We start from the raw sequence: 21,655 nt of genomic DNA on the forward strand, positions 1-21,655 counted from the left end.
ACAAGCATCCCTCTCATTGAGGTTTTTATCCACCTTAGTTATAACAGTATCTGATATAATAGCAAGATGTAGTCTTTTCAAATTTTTTTACAGGTATTTTACAGGTAAATCCTCACGATAGAAATCGGAGTACATTGAATGCTATTAAAAATCAAAGTGTGTGAAGAATAGAATTTTAAATAAGAACTTCGTAATTAAAAACTCTGCACTGCGTAATGTACAATATGTGCATGTGCATTTTTTCTCACAAAAGTTTAATCCTACGTACACCCATGTAGAACTCCTCTAATCAATTAGATTAAGCACCACATATAGTTCTATCTTGAGACAGGTCAAAGTTTTGGTATTTTCCAAAGTGAAGAATTATAGCACTTTCATATAAATGCAATAAACATTCAATGAAGGAAAGAATGATTTATACGAAGGATATACCTCTTGTCCACTGGGGCCCACTATCCTCAATAAACCCAAGAGAAGTGGTGTTGTAGGCGTATGCACGTGTTTAAAGAGGAATTTGGTCAAGACGAAACCATGCATTTGTTCAAAGTGTGCCAATCCCTGACCTCGTGTCATCAGAACGTGTTTAATATGCTGAAAACTTTATTATTCAATCGTTGAAAGGGAGGATCATACTTCAGGTGAACTCAAAATTGAAGCGAATTCGACGTCGCAAAACATTATCAGCAAGTGCTTGTATTCAACTTATACGACTTCCGCAGCACAAATACTTGGTGTGACATCAAAGCAGTGGCGTATTCAGCGGGGGGTATATAGGGCAACTTGCCTCTCCCCAGACATGTTGACAATTTTGTATTGAAAACATTAACACGTCCGAAACGGTACTGCACCTTAGGCACCTCTACGGGCTAAAACGAACTATGACTGTCATTTCAAGATGTACTGAGTCTACAGTGTTTATGAACATGCGTCGGTGTAAGGGCAAAACCTGTAATTAAAATCGGACTGTCATTGCCTCCCCAAACTCAAACCTAGATACGCCACTGCGTCAAAACTTCACCTTATGATCACTTTTGCGTCAAGTATGAACCGGCCTTATTGACAAAAAACACCTGATGACAAATTGATGATGCATAACTCTCCTCAATGAACCGTGTTTGGAAGTTTCTGGTGGGGAGCGAATGAGAGTGTGTAATCTCAGAAAGCGTTACATTTGTGCGTTTGATTGTTGACTGGCGAGTTCCGCAAGATGTGTTCGAGGCGCAAGCTCCATCAAGGGATAACAGTCGACCACGAGTGGATTCGAGACGAACTGTGCCCCTCCCTCCGCACTGGTATCATAAGCCCCCTTTGAAGCATGGAGGACACAAATAGAGGGCGCTGTTTGAAGTGGGTTACATTTGGAGTAAACACAAAAAGATCTTACTTGACCTATTGTGTCGACAAAACCTCAGATAGGCTAATGGAGCGAACGTCTCCACTTGGACTTACGTCAAACGTCATCACAACTTTCTGTTCTGACTGCCTGCTGTTCAATGTGATATGCTGGCCAGGTGGTCGCTTACATGTCAACTACACTTAGTACTGGTCCACCCATGTCAATTATAGCGTGTGTTCAGTCACAGCTATCCAAGCGATAGTTACAGATCTTGATCACGACACACGCCGTGAACCATCTACAATCATAGCCCTATCATGGAATTTTCCTCTACTTACATGTATATACGAACACAGCACCACAGTGGACCTAGTTTAAAATTGTAATAAAGAAGTTGGAAATATAGTTGAGAATATTGACGTCAAAGTAAAAGATGGAAAGACTTTTAGTTTCTGAAAAACGCACGCCTACTCATTAACTGAATGAATTCAAACGGAAATCAAAACAATGGGACCAACGGGCAATGACATAAAAATTGAACCACGTGTAACAAAATTCGTGGGGTTTCAGAAGCATATGCAAAAACCCAATACAGTTTACGAATCATTCCATTTACATACTATGAGTCATGTTGGTGTTTTGCAGTGGCACACGAAACGCAGCCAAGAAACATTTGTGTAGTACTTTATTTCGATACTCCAAATGACACCTAAATTGAATATCCGATCAATTCAGATTTTTTTCCTCCATCTGCGTAACTTGGCCCAGGTCATACAGCTCTCTGAGTATTCCATGGTCTTGTTATTACCATTAAAACACGGATCTTTTAAATGGACGTACCCGTAGGCCTTCATCTGTTTTTGTTACACAGAGGTATACGCAATAAAAACATGAAACACAAAACAAGATGGCCGCTTTCTGCAATTTTTCTTTTCTTCAGGTCTGAGGCGTATCAAGGTGGGGGGCGTTAAATGGATTTTTTTCCGAAACTGACTATCCAATTTTTTTCTCCCGTAGAGAATCCTATCATCCCACATCAGGTGGTAGTAACATTTTAAAATGCTGGTGCTTCCAATTCGTAACGCTAAAGCAAAGAAAAACAAACAAAAAAGCAACATGTTTGGGGGCTGCCCCCGGATACGCCACTACTTCAAACACCTATAATGCTTCTTGTCATTTAACTCTATCGACTCTGATCAATATGGCATTTTTTTCACGCTAGCTTTTAACATACTGTAGATAGACCAATAGACGCTTTGCGTGGCGACCACTTTGTAGGGCAGTTCTTTTGTTTCACAGGGAAGCCTCCTTTGTGCATACCCCGTGGAACAAATGCTCTGGCCTACAAGATGGCAGCTATGCAAACCTTCTGTGCGGGCTTCGCGCTGAAAGTAGAGAGCGCTGTGGAACTGGACAACCATTATACAAAGGCACTTCGCTGGTTCACCTGTGCTGCCTACTGCTCATCTCAACTGCGTGCAGCAAGGTGCAAAGGGCAAAATGGCGCTCAGTGGTCTCTCCATACCATTCTCTATCAATGTGAACCATCAAGGGGGTATTTTCCCACAGAGGCAATAGTTGAAGAACGCTTCATTGTTGTTTATAAAAACAACAAAAGTTAAGGAAAGAAAATCTTACAGTAAAAGGCGTCAAAATAAAGCAGCTCCCTTTCCGAGACCGTAAACTATCACTGGCGTCGAGATATTCGTTTTAAACTGAAGATCTAGATGTAGATATAAATATTGACAGTTACATTAAAGTATAAATAAGGTCACACTTTCAGTACAGTGCGACAGAGGATTATAATCAGAAAACAGGAAAGAAAACGTAAAACATAAGGGAAAAATTACAAAGCAATCACACGCTATCCATGAATGCGAGTGTTACCTTGCAGCTCTAACTTTGAACTGTAATTGGTAAAGTTGATACTATACAAAACTCCTCCTAAATCAGTTGAACATACATGTAAATGTAATTTCTTTTCATTAGATTTCGAGCCTCACAAGAAATATTCTTTTGCCGCTAGCATCTATAGTAAGTATAATGTGCACAAACTCTTTACACCCTGCTGTGTTCGAACTATTTGTTTCTGTATTTGATGTATTACAAAAAACAAGCTCAAAACGAAAGGAGTGTTTACATGTAAGTCTTATTTTGATATCCAACCTTTAAAGCGAAAAATGACCGTTTGTCATTCTGCCAGCTTCAATTTTAAGAGCGAAACATGACCATTCCGTGAAGAACGCCAGCATTGTTTTAAAACTTTGAGAAGAGAATACTTCGTAAATGAACACTTGTTAACAAAAATACAACTGCAGCTTCAAAATGACAGCATTTTATAGGTCAGCAAGCTCCGGATCTGCTAGCCTTTCCTCTAGCTCTTGTTTTCGTCTTTCCAGCATCTCCTCTAGGGCCTTCTCCTTCTCCTTCATCAATGCCTTCAATCGCTTCACCCTGTCCTGTCGATCAAAGTAAGAAGGCGGGCATGGCAGCTGAGGTGGCAGGCTATCTTCCTCAGCCGTCATGTCGTCCCAATATGTCGGCTCTGGATCGGGACTACCGGGCTCGGTTTTGATAAACGGCAACGGGCTGCCGTCAGTGTCCTGGACATCCAGCGATTGGTTGGCCTCGTCATCAGTCACTGATGGAGTTTCGGGGCGAGAAACCTTTGCTCTCCTGGGGGCTTCTCGTGGTGGCGAGTAGGGGCGCTTTATTTTTTTCTCCCGGGTACTTCTCCGGACGTCTGGGTCCACCTCCGGTTCCCTCGTAAATTTAATTTTCAGAATGGGCTGTTTTTTCTTTATTTTGTGCGCAGGTTTATGCGCAGGCTTATCCGGAGACTTCTCAGGTTTCTTTGGGCTTTGGATCACTGTCGACTCGCTACTCTTTAGTTCCTCGCAACTGCCTTTCTCACCGTCTGCCTTTTTGACAGTGGCCTTTTGTGGGAGCACGAACTGGTACGCCTTGTTGCTGGCCATTTTCGATAGTACAGTAGCAGCATCTGCATTAGCCGGAAGGCTCACCAACCTCTTCTCTCCGTTTGAGGTTGTGATCAGGAATGTTTTCCTGGGAGCATCAATCCCCGGGCTGAATCCACGCTGCGGAGACTTCAGTTCCAAACCAGATTCTGAGTGTTTAGTCGTTACGGCTTTTGCTATGGGAACGACAGTGTCCTTTCTGGTTACTATAGTTTTCTTCGCTGTGACACTATCGGCAGAACTCGCTACAATCTTCGGGGTGAGTGGACTTGTAGCCAACCCAGGGGACGAGATTGTTCGACCTGACCCCGGAGTAACGATGCCAGACGACAAGGGAGCGACTTTGCTTACTCCATCGGCCCCAGACAAGTGATTTGTTGGTGTGGATTGGGGCCGGTGTGAAGCCTCCTTCCTCACCCTGGTTATCACAATCCGCTTGTCACCTGAACAACTTTGAGCAACAATCGGAAGGTTCAAGACAGCAGGATTCGGCCTTTTCAAAGGCGCTGTGGCAGCGCTCGTAGGTCTTATGGGAAATTGTGCAGGGGCAGAGGAAACCACCTGGGCTATGCTGGATGTTGGGACGGGAACCGAGGGCGAAGTACTGACGGTGGTTCTTTGAAGTGCTCCAATATGAACGGGAACGAGCGAGACCAGCTGGGATTGGTTTGGGACAGCCGGTGCCTGGGTGGATGGAACCAGCTTGTACAGTTGCCCAGCGGCACGGTAAACTGGCTGCTGCACATTTATCAAGCCGGGGGCCGCGGGCACAGAGACTACAATGTTGGTCGGTAACACGTTTGCTGGAGGGCTCGGCACTACAGCAGTGACTGGGGTACAGATGGTTTTCTTGTTCGACGACGCTTTTGAGGGTGTGATGTTGTACAGTTTGACGTTTGGATTGCTGACAAAGGGAAAGGTTGATACATTGTGATTTGAAAATGACGCCGTCTTGGTTGGTTGGATTTGACTGCCAAGGTTAATGCCTTGTAAATACGAGGCATCCGTGAATTCCTCCTTGCCGGTTACTCCGAAATTCGTTGATGGTATACCGGTATCGCGATCATCTGCTTCTTGGGTCGACAGAACAGATTTGTTGGGTTGTGAAGGCTTGGGATCAGGGAAAAGTTCTTTTGCCTCCTTCTCTGACAAGCTGTAAACTGAACCGATCTGTAAAGTGGGGAACCCGTCTAAAGAGTTCTTGAACGGGCTTCCGTTGTCGAGATCGGTAGGAATTGTGCCTTCCACAGCCACGTTCACTGGCGTCTGCGGTACGTTAGCTGGTGATTCGGAGGCTGGTGCAGCTTGCGTTGGAGTTTCAGATGAATGGTTCTCAGACCCGACTTCAGAGCTGGGACTACGGGGGCCTGTTCTACGAGTCAATTCGGACGAGGCACAACTCGTGGGCGCAGTTGGGCTCCCGTTTGGTACGGTGATATGGTCCACCGTGGAGACTTGTTTTGCTTGAGACGGGGTCTGAAGTGGATTCTGCTCCTCCGTTTGACGCTGAGCGCTTTTACTGACCGAAACACTGTCTATGTTCAAACAAGTCTCTCGTGTATTTTCACTAGAACTGGGAAAATGTTGACTGGGTGGTTTGTCACCTGTAGATATTGTCGCAAGATCACGTATACTGCTTACTGACGGTCCAGAGGGATGCACAGTTTTTGCAGGTGCTTGGTAGAGAGCTGTGGCTCCTTCTGATGACACTAAAACAACTGAGTGGTCACTAACAGCTTCACAGGTCTTGGTGGGGGGTTGCAACGTTCTTTCGGCACTATCAAACGATGAAGAGGATGAACTGTTTGTGGCGACAGTATTTCTGGACGGTGGTGTTTGCAACTGCGTTCGTTTGTCTAACAGGTTGAGGTGTTCTTTCGGGACACATGGGGTTGTTACCACCGACGTCTTGGCGGTCGACTGCCTGACCGCCTCCTCGACAGCATCTTTGGAAGAGAAGTCAATATCCAGCTTGATGACGCTGCATGTCGGGTTCAGCTTTCCGGTGTTGGCAATTTTAAGTTCCTTGGAGAGAAAATCAACAGTTTCATTCAGGGAGCGGCGCTTGGACGGTTGGGCATCTCGAAGTTTGATGCTTGATGATGCTGGTGACTTCTCGCTACTCAGGCTTGCTCTTGACGATCTGAGAACAGGTCCATTTGAGTTACAGGTAATATGGGACTTTGTATGCACCTGCTGCTCAGTTCCTGCTGACGGTTCACCATTCTTAGAATAACGCGCTTTGCGGTTTACATCGGCAACGTTCACCAAGTGCTTGAGCGCCCTTACGGCTGGGGTGGCCTGGAAATCTTGGTTGGGCTCGGAGGCTGATCTCCGTCCCACGGGAGAGGCCTCACCTTCCTCGGTCAAGAAATATTCTGGGACAGACAGCCGATCCTCAGCAGTGTCTGCAGACGCCGTGGGCGCCTTTTGCGGAATCTGACGTAGCTGCCCACGTTCCGGCTTGTCCGAGTCTGACGAGGGTTTACTTGTATTGTTGTTTTCACAGTTGCGAACGACCGTGTCTCTCTCAAGGGAATCACCACACAGGTTCTGATCTTCCATTCGAGAGGCTTCACTAACTGCTTCTTTGCTTTGGGTGTCGTCACTGTCAACAATTGCGTCTGAAGCCCCCACTATGGGCGGGGGATCGTGGCTGTTGAGCGCGACCAGCTTGCCCGTCGTTCCCTCATCGAACACCAGGCTACCCTTCTCCACCAGGATGGTGTTTGGAACAAGCTCCCCCTTCAAATCAATCACGGCCGTAGTGGAGGTGTTTCGCTTCAGCATGACGGAGCTCAACTGGTCGCCGGTGGGCGGCTTGGTGCTCGTGCCTACCGTGGTGGACTGGAACGCGCTGTCCTCTCGCCGGACCAGGGTCACCCGTCGCGGTGTTTTGAAGATGCCTTTCTGTTTTGCCTCCTTCGTGTTGATCTCCATGTACCCGGTTGTGAAGACACCGTCTCGTAACCATCCAACCCGCTTGCAAAGCTTGAGTTTCTTGGTGTCTCCACTGCCAAAAATAAACAAAATCAATTTGGTTGCAGAAGCAGTTGAATACTGATTAACACAATGCCCAATAATGAATGATCTTGGATTATTGCTTAACTTTTTTGATAACTTGTACAGCGTACTTCAGTCTACTTCCATGTTATGTACTCCAACCAGACTTTTCTTTAAACATTTCGACTCTGGGAGGTTGGGAAGGTTTTCAATTATTCCAAGTCATCTGACAACACTTAATATGATTTTTTTCAATCTGGGGCATAATTGAACCGCAAGCGGGTGATTGTTTTCATGCATGGACAAGTCTGGGCACCTTTGACAATGCTTGCGGAAACGGAAAGCATGAGAATAAAGACAAGGAAAACGAAAATTCCAAGTTTGTAGTTCAAACCAAACTGAGACCACAACCAAGTCATAAATGTTCAGAAAACTATAGCCACAAAAAACTATGCAATATACAAGAATCTAATTCGTAAGAAGTATACATGTACGTTTTCTGAATTTAATTAAAATTATTCGGTGAGTACATCATTTATAAATGTTCTTCTGGAGGTACATGAAAAGTAAAACAAGTTGGTTTGTCTTAATGTTCCACAGATGTCCCAAACCACACAAATTCACTAGTTCTGTAACAATCTTAACTTTCCCAATGGTTTAAATTAATCAAACCAAATGCATGTAGAGATCGCCAACGATGGTTGTACCTTAACGTGCACTGCTCCACTTAGCAACAAAAGCATATTTTATTTGTAAAGAATGGATTTCATCAAGAGGTCAGTTTGTATTTCTGAAGTAAATATAACCAGGTTTATACGGTTCAAAATGACTGGAATATTGAAAATTATATTGGATCTCGTGGTCTCCTGAAAATCGCTTTCTGACTTTTAAGGCACAACTTAGGGATTATCCATTAAAGGTGTGGGGTGCAATACAGATACATGTTTGGATTTACAAAAATCATATAGGAGGGAGCTACGAGAGCAAAGTGAAACCCTAGGAAAAGAGGTAAAAAGAATGACCAGAAAAATTACAGAGGTATTATCTGCTCTAAAAATCGACAACTACACTTAGAAGGCTAAAGTTTGGAAATTAAATTGTAACCTTTTTGAAGTAAGTCACTTTTGGTTTATTGGGGGCGCTGTTTCCATTTAGCAACTCTCAAGTTTATCATACGTTACTTTACAAAGATAGCAGGGTGAATCTTGTGTAAAACTCAATTGCTTCAGTTTCTCCGACCAAACGGTAAATCATTTAGATGCATCCCGTTTTGGGCTGGACATTTTCAATTTTTTTGTTGACTGAATATTTTGCCTCCCTTTTACTTTTACATTAATGAATATTTTCCATATTCAGGGTAAAAAAAGCAGTGTGATGTCAACCCAGGAAGAAACGCTCAATGAACATGTAACATTGGTTTGCTGATCTGAATTTTCTTTTCTTTGGTGATTCACAATTGCCAAGTATACAACAAAATGAAAGCAAGCGATCCTTGCTCAAAAATGTCTTTATTGAATAAATTCGGGGATTACAAATCGAACACAAAAACTATGAACTGAACCACGTCTTCCCTGAATGACACGACAGCAACAGCGCCCTCAGTCATCCAGGAACAAGATGATTTAGTAGGAATGTTCAAAGAAGTGCATTTTCAACACACATAACTTAGGGAAATGTGTAGTAGTTTTCATAAATAGAAGGAGAGTATAAAATTGCATACAAGTGTTTCTACGAGAATTCACTGCTGTCAAATTTTAAACAATAAATCGAAAATAAAACAATAAAAAGAGCCAATAAAAGAAAATTGATGAATAGCGTAAAAATAAAGATAAGCAAACAACAAAATTATTACAAAAACAAACGACAAAAAGAAAAAGTCCAAAACAATCAAATTAAACCCAAACACCAAAACACAAAACAAATACTTATAACACGTGTTTACTACACATCACTGTTAGAAGTATTAATAACACTGTTGCAACTTTTTTGGTCAAATTATGATAATTGTTTTCTTCTTTCAATGTTTTGTGTTTTAGTTGATTGTAATGTGGTAAATATCTAATTGGTTATAATTGCATGTACGCACAATCATAATACTAATACTACTGCTACTAATATAGAGCAATAATTATACATGTTATTACATGTATAATTATTATTTGCATGCTCCTGCTTCACTTTCTTTGTTTGGAGTTAGTAAATGTAGTTTCTCTTAGCTATACATATGTACATGTACCTGTATTTTTCTTCAATATAAGATTTGTGAATGCTTTTCATGAATCCCCACGAAAGGGGCACGACCGTCTGGACAACATACTGAACAGGAATCTATCCTCTATCTGTAACGAATCGAGTGTGCCACAGTGCAGGTGCCTGACTGGCATGTCAACGTAACGAAGGACAGGACTGGGATCTTTTCAGACTGTAAATGAAATTTTTGAGGAACATGTATGTCTTGAGTGTATGTAATTCACTTACGGAATAACGTTACGACAGTCTGAGAAAAGCCAAATATGCTTCATCTACACATCTGCACAAGCATCAGGAAACTCGATCACAAAACATGAGCACTCATTTACATTAAAATACAACATGAATCATCGATTCTTGTTCCTAGAACTACGACCATTGATACGGCTCCACAACAGAAATGCTCAGAACAGTGAGAGCACAGGGTCATTGAACTTTTCTTCACATACATGTAAAATGCTGTTTTGCGAACTGGAAAGTTGCTAATTCAGTCGCTGCAGATAATGTAACTAACCTGTTACACGGAAGGGCAAATAAAGCAGGCACGAGGTCACTGGACTTGTTGACGGCCTGAATGACACTGGCGGGAACAGTCGTACACTTTGGCGACGAGGTCGTACATGACGCAGTGGCTGATGTTGTGGTTCGCACCTGCGCAGATATGTCCGTCTCGGCGTCCGCCATCTTAAAACCGTTATGTAGAGTGAAGCAATTTGGTTGCGGCCTCTGATGAGTGTCCTATGGGCAACAGAGACAAGATCACTATTTCAGTTTACCACATATCATGCATATACGTATTTGGATAACTTGGCAGGATGCTGTGGACATATGCACGATACGGGTTAGCACCATGAATATGACCTGAAGGTTGCACACACACTGTGCGCCTAATGATGGCGCATGGCCGGCTGCGCATGCACAGTGACCGCGGCATTTGCGAGGTCGAATAATCCAGGCAGTCAAAGTGCGACATCGACGGAGCTGGATCGCGCCAGTTGTGCACATAAACCAAACGATTGGGCATTCAGTGATTAACTCAATACACAGGGCGTTACAGGCTGTAACTATCGGCAAATGTAGGCCTACTACTACCTATACAACGTGTACTTGTGCGTAGGCTGACTAAACAATTCCTCAGATGTGGGAAAATGTGGTCGCATGGTAGTGCCGTTTGGATAAGTTTAATGATCGAGCTGCATTTATAAAACGGACGTGAGCTTAAAAATTAAGGCCCGTTTCAAACGTTGTGCTTATGCCGTGTCGAATACATGTTACAATTCAACTTGATTTTATGTATTCGACACGGCAAAAGCACGACGTTTCAAACAGGTTTCGGCGCCCACCACCCCAGTATCATTACGGGTCAGTCCCTCTAGAAACTCTCCGAGTTTGAGCCCCTAAACTCGGAAAGAAAACTGCACTTCTAGCGGTTTACCGTCAGGTTTTTAATCCGTGAGTCAACAAACCTGCTGTGCTTATCAGCGGGGTTCTACCACAAAGGCTGAAACACAAACACTTAATAGCTGTATGACAGCAGGGGGCGAGTTTGTTACTGTGGAGTACTGTGGGCATCTTCCATTCCCAAAAAGGGGTGTGGAAATCATTTTTAATGGGAGCCTGAGGATTTTCTGTTGAAATCATGGCTTCTGAAGTTCTGGTTTTGCTCCTTGTTCTGAAGATAAAGCGTTGTTTGTCCATACAGAATTGGTGGAAGTGCCATGGAGGCAACACTTTTTTGGTTTGTGTCTGAATTGCTCCCAAAACTTTTGAATCAGGCACAGAAAATATTCAAGCCTGAAATTAATTTTTCAACCGAGACGATTATAACTAGCAGTTTTTATTGCAAAACATTTCCTAAATTAGAGAAAACTATTTTGTGAGAAATCCACAAATATAAACGGGGTTTGACCTCGCCGGTCCACTAGCCAAATTTTAGTCAAGAGGGCCGCACGGCCCGGCGGCGATCATACATGTACATGTGCACACTCGAGCTCGGTGTGATCAAAATCGCGTAAATATAAATTCGATGTGAGTAGGGGATTTTTCCCATCAGTTTTCGACCTTTCAGCTGGAAAACCTACCTTAAAAATTTACTCTGATTGTGACAATGTTAGGACCAAACTGAACGGCAAAGATCGTACCGAAATGAAAGGAAAGTCGGGTCTGCACGAGTGATAGCGCTGTGCATGCATAGGCCAGGCTGCACACAACGGACGAAGTAGCATCTATGTGAACTTCATAAATATGCATGTATGTGACGCATAAGGGGCAGCAGCTTTGCATTTGTTGGCGTGGGATCAAAATGAATATGCAATACACTTGTTTCAATTTATGATTGGTGGTTGGGATGAAAGCGCTAGGGTGGTTGTAGTTTCGTGAGTGCTTGGTCGCGGCATGGTCGCGGCACATGTGGCAGGGAAATGAAAAAGTCAAGTTAAAATTTACGCAAGTTTAGTGTTTTTTTTATTTACTGGAATTCTGATACAAGAACTAAGTTTCCATTAAATACGAAACACTTCATTGTAAAATCAGCTTGTTATAATAGTTCTGGCTGAGGAATGGATTTCTTTCGCAGTTACTTTTTCCATGCTGTAAAAAGTTCCCTCACGGGAATAGCTTAAAACCGACATAGCATTAGATTGGGGAAAAAGTTTTGTAGTAGCTAAACACACACTGTAGACTACTACAATTTGACAGTTTTCCAGATGTTATCCAACTGAACAACTGCTGCGATCTAAAACAAAAAGAAACGGCTGTGATAATGATACATATTTCGACACTTCAAGACGGTAATCTTGCCAGTCTGGCACTCATGCACATGTGCATGTACAGTACGTGATTTCATTTATTCAGCGCACTAGTGTACATTGTACATGTACATGTATGTACATTTACAGTACACGCATACCGTACCGGTACATGAAGCTGGAGCGACGGCCCTGCGTGTGCAGTGAGTGGTTCACTACATGTTGTCGGTCCCCTTTGGGGTTTGCGGTCACAGCCCCTTCCGAGATGATGGGGTCTGGGGTCAGGCTTATCGTGCGTTGGACTGGTCGACCAGCAATGCACGGTAAAAACCGCAAAGCGTGTATTGGACAGCGTGTCAGGTTCATTAGTTGTGTTGTAGCTCTATGGTGTTAGCGTGTCGGCTAAAATTCTGACCTGTACGGTGCACGTAATGTGAGATATCGAATTGAAATTTTGCGACTTACCAGTACTCGGGTAAAAGTATTGCCGGCAATACTTGCATATTTTCACAGGGAGTTTTGCCCGGCATTCGCCCGATCGGCAATAATTGATTTTCGAAATTTCACATATGGTACCCAAACTGTCAGACGACACGTTTTTGCTAACTTCTGCAAAATTACAAGACGTGTTTTCACTTTTGTATTTTCTTCATCTCATACAAAGAGTATCTTCTTCTACTCAATGATTCTTTAGGCAAGGTATGTTGGATCACAGTCGTCAGAGAGTTTTCCGTATGGCAAAACAAATTCCTAGTGGTTTGTTTATTTCCTAATATCTGTGCAGTACACATGGCGTGCATTCATCACCGGCCGCGGTATTTTAATTTGTTTGCGGCACTGCGCACACAGGTGTGACCCTCGCAGTTCTTAATATTTTTTGAAAGGCCGACAAAATTGTATTTCCCGTATGCACCATAGAGCTACAAACAGGGTCATCAAAATCTGTTTGATGTCGTCAAAACTAATGTTCCTAGGGTTTACTCAAAGTAGCCAAAATAAAGTATTATCATCTGGGAGTAAAGTTATTCACCGTTGGCCAGGCACTGCAAAAAACTGTCAAAAACAGCTGGAAACCAGGGAATTCTGGGAGCAAATTAGAGTGTAACTCCAAAACCGCTCAACGTATCACAACAGTTCTTTCACTATAAAATTATTTGGTTTCAATGTAAATATATATGTAAATTCTATTTTTTTAGCGAAAGAACAGACCTGTCAAAATTTACCCGCAAATTGTGCAATGTTCACGTTTCCTGAGGCGCGGAGGTTTTTTCATAACAACTTGGTGACCGGCATCACTGTACACTGACCTAACTCACGAACTACAAGTCGTATAAAAACAGTTCCCACGGGCCTGAAAAGCCCATGAAATAATCTGTATTGTAATATAAACTCGATTTCAATCCGTCAAATTCTTTGTCTGTCAAATTTGTGATCCACTCAGAGAAGCTCTTTTAATCTTAATTGTACAAGTACATGTACACCACTGTACATATATACATGTACGTTAGAATGGTATGCTCCACACAAACCGGGAGCTTATCTCCTGTGTCCTGTTGCACCTTGAGCCTATTATGTAATGTGCAAACACATTTAAGCAGTGTACTTAGGTTGACAAAATGACTAAAACATTTTGATATGAGAGAACCACACTACATCGATGGCCAAGCATGTCCAATAAACAGTGGAAGTGGTGTTTACGATGTTTCTTTGTCTCTTGGCCGGTCAGCGATCGACATGACCATGAGCGCAATAATATACAGTACCAACAATTTATTTATGAAAGCATGCAACCAGCGTTTGATTTTGACCAGCTTAATTCTGAACTCCACCAAAAAATCGAAGAGTCAGCTAGTTGTTAGTGGGGTCTTTTGAAGCATGGTGGTGCTAGTGCATTATGTTTCTACCTCATGACACACGGAACCGACCTTAAGGGGTGTTGGGATCCGGGATATATTCTTAGCGACAAATTCGAATTCCTCTCGAGAATATATGCAGCGGTGGCTGTAGCCACACCACATCGGCTTCTGTGTTATTAGACGGTACAAGAGTAATTATTACATTGAAATGTCTCCCTAATGAGCAGTGTCTCCCTAAGGTTGAAAAAAATACAACAACGTGTCTCCCAAATGCCCTATTTGGGCTAATAACAATAACGATTCCAGATTGGTTGTGCGTATCCCTAAAGTTAGGGTTCCCTTCAGACCCCAACTTCTCAAAAATATATTGACCGGCGTTGGATCCAGGGATGCACTGAGAGGGACGTCCCCAGCAGAGGCTGCATGTGATATTTTTTAGAAGCAGTTGCATTCCGAGTCACTTGGTGATAAATCGTTCTCGATTCGCCCTTGATGGTAATCCACTCTATATATGTTGCACGAACATTTATAAGTCACGTACATCACTTACATGCTCAATCCTCACCCGCAGATTCAGCCTCATTAAAATACTGTAATACAATGGGGACCCACAGGCCCCTACCTCTTTGTATTACTGTATTTTTAATGAGGCTGGATCCGCGGGCGACCTTAGTGACGTCATCCGAATACTTTGTGCTGTAGGTATAGTTACAGCCGTATGGGCTCCCCTCTGCTTGGGAAGCAAGACCGATTTTGCCCGAAAATAGTTACACTTTTTGGGATTGTTTAATCATATTTCCCTTCATAGTCTATTCCCTGAAAAAAAAATGACCTTTGGCTTCTGCCAATCGTCTGTACCGCGGGGTTAGTACCCTTCCGTTCCATGTTTTCGAGTATAATAATATACAAAGTATGCAATCCGCATTTTCACAGTACAGGAAAAGTACCATTTAACGTGTACATTTGTCAACTTTTTGTAAGGGGTAAAATTCTGCCCCCCAAGGCCTGATGACTTATAAAAAAGGGGAAAAAAAGGTCCTCAATAAAAATTTGGGGTTATGAGCCCCAACCCCCCCCCATCAAAAAAACATAATTTTATAACTTATCCATTTCAAGCAGTTTCAAGCCAATAGTATTATTTTTGGCCTTATTTATTCTGACAGAATAAAGTCAGGTGCTGATTATTCACGCACGGTACAGAGCAAACCTGAGTAAGGTTGGTGCAGTCCACCGCTGTGACCTGGGTTTGATCCTGCCTGGGACACGTGGATTGGGTTTTTAGACTTAATTTACCTGATTTTGTGGGTTTTCGCCAGAATATTCCTCTTGACTTTTCCTCCCCCACAAACACTGTAATGTCTTCTCCCTACACAATCACTGATAAGCACACCCCCATTTTATGAATGGAAAAGGCACATACACAGCACTGTCCAAGTATCTGCCCAATGTGGAGCTGTGGTCGTAAAACTCTTGGGGGTCACACAGTCACTGCTTAGATAAAGGATTACAACAGATAAGAGAGCTGACCACAAGACAGTTAGAAAAGCAGTTTTCTCAGAGGAGTTTCTAGTGGAGGTTACCCGTAATGTGAAAGACATAATTGGCTTAATTAAGTTGTGAATTTTCAATGACTGACTTAATTCCATCGCCTGAAATGTTCATTGACAGTTATTTTATGTCATATAGAGAATGAACGACGACTGTTGATTCCGGCGTGCAAGAAATTATGGGCGAGGCGAAGCCGAGGCCATTAAGTTGCACGAATCTACGGGCATATTCGAAACCCCGTTCTAGTGTTAGACGAACACGAGAACGGAACAATGTTCGCGAACAAGATTCTCACTCCCCATTTTGTGGGGAGTGAATGGAGAACATCAAGAACAAAGATAGCGATATATGCCACACACCGTCATTTAACTGGAAGTTTGTTTTGTTACGTAAGATTGAAAACACTCACAATAAGGAAAATGAAACCCAGGGCAAATACTCATGGCTATCGGAGAGAATTTACCTTGACCATCTGATATGGATACATTATTTGGGGGTTTTATTTAATGTAAGAGGCTGGTTAATGTCATGCCACCTTTTCATTTGGTGTCAAAATGGTGACTGCTATTTTGACCCACAGCACAGCTGCAATCCTTTCGCACTTCAGCGTTCGTAATCGACGACACAAGAACACTGTTCGTGAGTCCTATGAGAATGGGGTTTCGAATACGCCCAACAGTCCCAAGTTCTATTCTCTGACTTAAATATTTCCCATTGCGGCACTAACATGGAGTCCGGAGTCTTCTGCTCTCTGCCCTTCGCCTGAGTGCACATCACCTTTGCTCCATTTGTGCACGGATTTTGCTATTCGTGCAATCAACACTCAATGCTGGACACATAGTCTCCTCTTCTTCCTCGTGCACCTTGGAGTCATTATTATACATGTGTCATCGCAACCTATCGGATTAAAACCGAACTGAGGACTCCATGACATTGAGGAATGCTATATCAACTTCATCAGAATACTATGCAGTCCACACTCAGTGCTGGATATGTTGATACATGTACAAGTAGTCTCTTTCTCTTGCGCCTTGGATTCATTACTACGCGTGCCATTGCAGCGATAACTTCTGGACTAAAACCAACCCATTTCATAGGCTATGAAATTGAGGAATGCTATATCAACTTCATTACGTACGGTTAGCAATTCCATGTTCTTATGTATGAATATTCCGGCATGTCCTCTTACTACATTTTTCGTTCGTTTTTCGTTGCTATTTCTTTCGGAGAATGAGCTACCGGTGCCTTGGATTCAAATTACGATGCAAATGCTGGAGTTCAATGATAACAATAATGAATTCTAATAAAGCGCACATATCCACCTAAACTTGCTTATAGCACTACAAAAATAAAAAAAAAAAGGAAATTTATAGGCAAGATTATACAAGTATGTTTGATAACCGTTTTAAGCGAACTGAGATAAATGTGCTGGACCGCACACTCGGGGAGAAGTCATCCTGACAGATTTGTCTCCCATTGGTGTTGATATCACAGTTTTGCTAATGAATATGGTGATGATCGCATTAATATAAACACTAAAAGAAGTGTGAATAATTTTTCGAACTTCCCAACAACAAAATTTATATTCAATAGTACTCAAACAGGGAGAATAATAAAAATCACGGTATACATGCTGTTCTGATGTAAGATTCTGCGGCAATGTAATTCCTAATTACAGATGTACATCTGTATGAACATCGCCATCTATAGTGCTGTATGGTGTCAGCATCAGTTCCCCGCCTCCTTCTTTTCAAATTTCCACAGTCGGGCAAGTACCCCCCCCATGCCCTCAATTTCCGGCACGCTGCTGTCGCACACAATACACAAAATGGTTCGAGAAAAATTCACGATATTGTAAACAGGCATCCGCCAAAAATGTGTCCTCGTGACGGGTACTACTCAAATCAGAAATGTATTTCATCGTCTGCACGTGAGGAAAATGACACAAAAACTGACGAATAAGTAGACCTATAGAAAAAACGGCACTCGTTTTACACAAGGCAAGGAGCAGTCAGTTTTATGCTTCATTTAGTACGCGCACTATCAAATCAGATTTCATTTACTAATAGATATATGAATTATGTGTAAAGGAATAAAATGATTTGTGTCTGAAATTTCCACATGCATACCGGTATGGGTTGCTCGGGGAAGTGTACGTAAACAATACATAACGCACGGCAGCCATCCGGAATAAAATAGGTGGAAACTTGACATGATAAAAGTTAAGAAAGCAAACTCGAAGTTAAGTACATATAAGATATGATTTTAAGTCGTCTTGTCAAAAATGTGAAATGAGGCAGTTAGGCTATATTGGTCTGATCTTATGACTTTTACAGATATATTTTTGTACAATATACAGTACATGTGGCTTTTCAACACAGCGACCACCTCGCGCGCGGGCGGCGCGCCGCGGTGGGCGAGTGAACTCAGACTAGCGATCAATCCTTGTCATGCAGCTGGAGTCCAAGATCAGATGAAAAATTAAATAAACATGCCTCTCCATGACACAATTTGTGTTGGAAAGACTACTTACATGGATTGGGGCTTCAATTGATGAGTCTTCCCATTCTTGCAGGTACCAGGTCTACATGTACATGCTTGTTAAGTTAGCTTCGTCCTCATCCATGGTGATCGAAATATCTTCAAATTAATTCCCGGGATCGATGCTTTTATTTGCTTTTTATCTCACATGTACATGTGTATGTGAAATATGTTTTCATATGACAGTGAAGTTTATTATTCTGAACAAATCACGATATATTTGATTAATCATAACAGAGAGATCTTTCTGATACCATTAACATCAACCACATTCACGTGTATACATGTAGGCCTACAGTTCATGTAAATGTACTTGTATACTGTACATGGCATTGGACCTATGCATATACAATTCCCCGAAGCCATTGCACTGCGTTCCACCTTCAAAGAATTTCGGATACAACAAACATTTCCACTAGGCCCCGCGGATTTCGTAACATCGAGAGTTGACTGTACAACATACAAGTATACGTGGCTGTTCAACACCCTGACAACACATTTGAGGAATTATGACCGGAATAATTTTTCTATCGATTTTGATGACAGAAATGGCCTCGTAATTTGTGTGTTGAGCACAGGTGAATTATATCTGAACTAATAAAGAAAGAAGTCCGGGTTATGCAGTAATTTCCCAGTTCCTGGAGGGGACTCTAGCCTGCTTTTCTGAACAGGGCACACAGTGAGAAAATACATGCATCTCCACTCATTTTTCCTTAGGGATGCACAAAGGGTGGGGGAAAGGACACTGTAATTGCAATAATCTGAATAACTGCAATAATTTGAGTTGCATGTAATATATAGGGAACATCTTACTCAAACTTTGTACACTACCCATTTCACGTAGTGCGCGTACACAGGCCCCCCGGAGAAGCTGCGACACGCACATGATCCGGGCCCGTATTCAACTTGTTTAGCGCCCTCTATCGAAAGACGCACAACAAAGAAAAGAGATACATGTTCTTTATTATAACGTGTAGTTGAAGTCAAATGTGCTCCGCAGAAAAAGAATGCTCGTTGTTTAGTTTTCATACAATTATTTTAGGTGTATAAATCATAACACTGTATTGTTAATACTGTAGAAAGATTGAACAATTAGTCCATGTCAGCTGTCTGTCGAAATGTGTAGAGAATACCACGTTCTGAGGATACTGGCCAGAAGTGATGTGACGTGTACTGAAGAATGAGTACGCGTCAACTGAACAATTTTTCAGTTCGACTTTAAAAGGTTTTACGTTAGTTTGAATCCCGAGTCCATGGGCACGCTGCCGAGTCCTGCATTGTGCGCGTACACGTACATGTACATGTACGCCTATGTATTGAAATTGTCTTTGCATGCAAAGCTGTGACCAGAAATTCGAAAGTACTGAGCAGCCCTCCTGAACTTGTCTGTAGCTGTCATTACGTGGGAAACAAGCAGAGCCTACTTGGTTTCGTATGCGATTCGGAACAGCAGGACAGTTTGGCCAGTAACTAATATCGTTCACGGGGCCGGTGCACAGCAGCTGCAACGCATAACAAACCCTGCTGACGCCCTCTGTTGAATGCATTGTAAACGACAACAAAATTTTATCGTTATAGGCGGCCACAGCCGTGTGGACATTGCATGGAACGCTTTTATACGCAAGAAGGCTGTACACGTAGGGCCTGTGTCTACTCACCGAGAGTATGCTTTAATGGAGGAACCCGAGATGCAGTAATTCCCAACGGCGTAATGTCCTGAATGTTACGTCCAGCGATTCAACATGGCGCCGGGATAATATAACGTAACGTTGACCAATCAGAGAAAAGTATAGTTTGTCGCGTACACTAACGTTGAGGGCGCTTTCTTCCTGTGCGTTACATGGATGGGACGTGTGCGTGACTGAATTAGGCAAAGCTCGTGGGAATCTTTTGGACCCCATTTTCAAGGCAGATGGCTTTATCTAGCGTTTGGAAGGCTGTGTGAATTATTCTGTTACCTCAAATTTAGTTTCATTAATTAGCTGGTATTCTATTTAAGCATTTGAAGGCTGCTTTAAAATTATATATTTATTGGATGACTTTTAGGCCTAGGCCTACATTATTTTCATTGGCGTAAATCCAGGGGAATCGGGGTACATTATACCCCACGACCAGGGAGGTGGTCTATTGGATCATCACACTTTTCCCCGTGATGAAGAAAAAAAGGTGAATTTCCAGGTGTTTTTCGAACTTCTCAGCAACGAAATGTATTCAGTAGTACTGAAAAAAGAGAAATGGTACAAAAGCATTTACACGCGTCGTTTTAATGTCAGGTTAAAGGTTTTAGGAACTAAGTATAGGTACGATGTACACAATGAACAGCTTTGTTTCATGTGGTGTCGTCCAGTATCCCTCAGTCACCGGCACAGAATTACTGCACTGCTTATTTGATTGAAACACTCACAAAAAATGACAAGAAATCTCAACAGAAAAGGATTTTTGCCGTTTTGTTGAGAATTTCAAGAATGCCCATATTTCCGAATGAATCCTCTAGGTCAGTTGCAATTTTAGTGGCATCAACATACTAGTTTCGCATTCGTCGCTCAAATTGCTGTTTGGGAAAGAAAACTCGCCGTCCAGAATTTAGTGCCCGAATTTCACAAGTTTAATAATTCTTTGATGGGGAGAAGAATCCGTAGACTTTGCTCCGTCACGTAGAATGAGTTATTGACTTAAACTGGTTAAAAGTAAACTGCACAAGGCGCCAATTACCTAAGTGAATCTTGTTTTGATCTCCTTTGCCTCAGGTCAACCAATTACCTTCCGTCATTCAGCATTTTAAGTTTTAATAAGGATACGACCAGGAAAAAAATCAGTACGAAATAAATTGGTTTATTATTCCAAGACAGTGAGCAAGTTTGACTGTCTTAGTCCTTTCTTTCAACAAAAAAGAGAAAAAACAAACACTGATTCAAATGTTTCCACAAAATAATTTCCATCGTCAGGTTTCAGTTACAGATTCATTGGAGTATAAGAAAGCATAAAATGCCCGTTCTTTTGGATAGGGTTAGAACCCTGATCTAGCTATTTATAAAGTGGTAGTGAATATGTAAGGCGTAGCCAGAGCTCAGTGGTTGGGGCTTTGGGAATTTTGGGGAGGAGGGGCACAAATGGGAGGATGCTTCCAGTAAGCATCAGTGCCCTCTGCCTTGCGCTTAAGCTGCTTTGAGCACGTGACCCAACTCTACAAAAAGAGTCATAAGTAATTGAGTCATCGCCCGTAATTGGATTCATTATTTTGCACGGTATCTCATTACTTGTTTGCTTAAAGAACCTTCCATACTATCTGGTTACCAAGTAATTATTGTGATAAGGTTGGTTCATTCTGTGCACACACCCGCGAAACCAGACGCTTCAGTTGACACGCATTCGACTCACGCACCTTTTACAAACAGC

General features: G+C 42.4%; 1 protein-coding gene across 1 annotated transcript; it reads right to left on the reverse strand.

The window, feature by feature from the left end:
* Positions 1 to 2,002: 2,002 nt before the first annotated feature.
* LOC110985737 (uncharacterized) lies at positions 2,003 to 20,049 on the reverse strand. The gene is made up of 3 exons (XM_022246975.2): positions 19,918 to 20,049; positions 10,082 to 10,305; positions 2,003 to 7,327 (listed from the first exon to the last, which is right to left on the reverse strand). The coding sequence occupies exons 2-3, from the start codon at positions 10,249 to 10,251 to the stop codon at positions 3,673 to 3,675; spliced, it is 3,825 nt and encodes a 1,274-aa protein (XP_022102667.2). The 5' UTR covers positions 10,252 to 10,305; positions 19,918 to 20,049; the 3' UTR covers positions 2,003 to 3,672.
* Between the last annotated feature and the right edge of the window lie 1,606 nt (positions 20,050 to 21,655).

Source organism: Acanthaster planci, linkage group LG03 (assembly GCF_054643075.1).
Source record: "Acanthaster planci isolate LZ-2023a linkage group LG03, COTS_SCS, whole genome shotgun sequence".
Taxonomy (NCBI): Eukaryota; Metazoa; Echinodermata; class Asteroidea; order Valvatida; family Acanthasteridae; genus Acanthaster; species Acanthaster planci.

Excerpts from the sequence above, each read along its gene's own strand:
- LOC110985737 (XM_022246975.2), bottom strand. The coding sequence starts at position 10,251 with ATGGCGGACGCCGAGACGGACATATCTGCGCAGGTGCGAACCACAACA. Across the intron at positions 7,328-10,081 it reads TTTGCCCTTCCGTGTAACAG|TGGAGACACCAAGAAACTCA; the intron begins GTTAGTTACATT and ends TATTTTTGGCAG.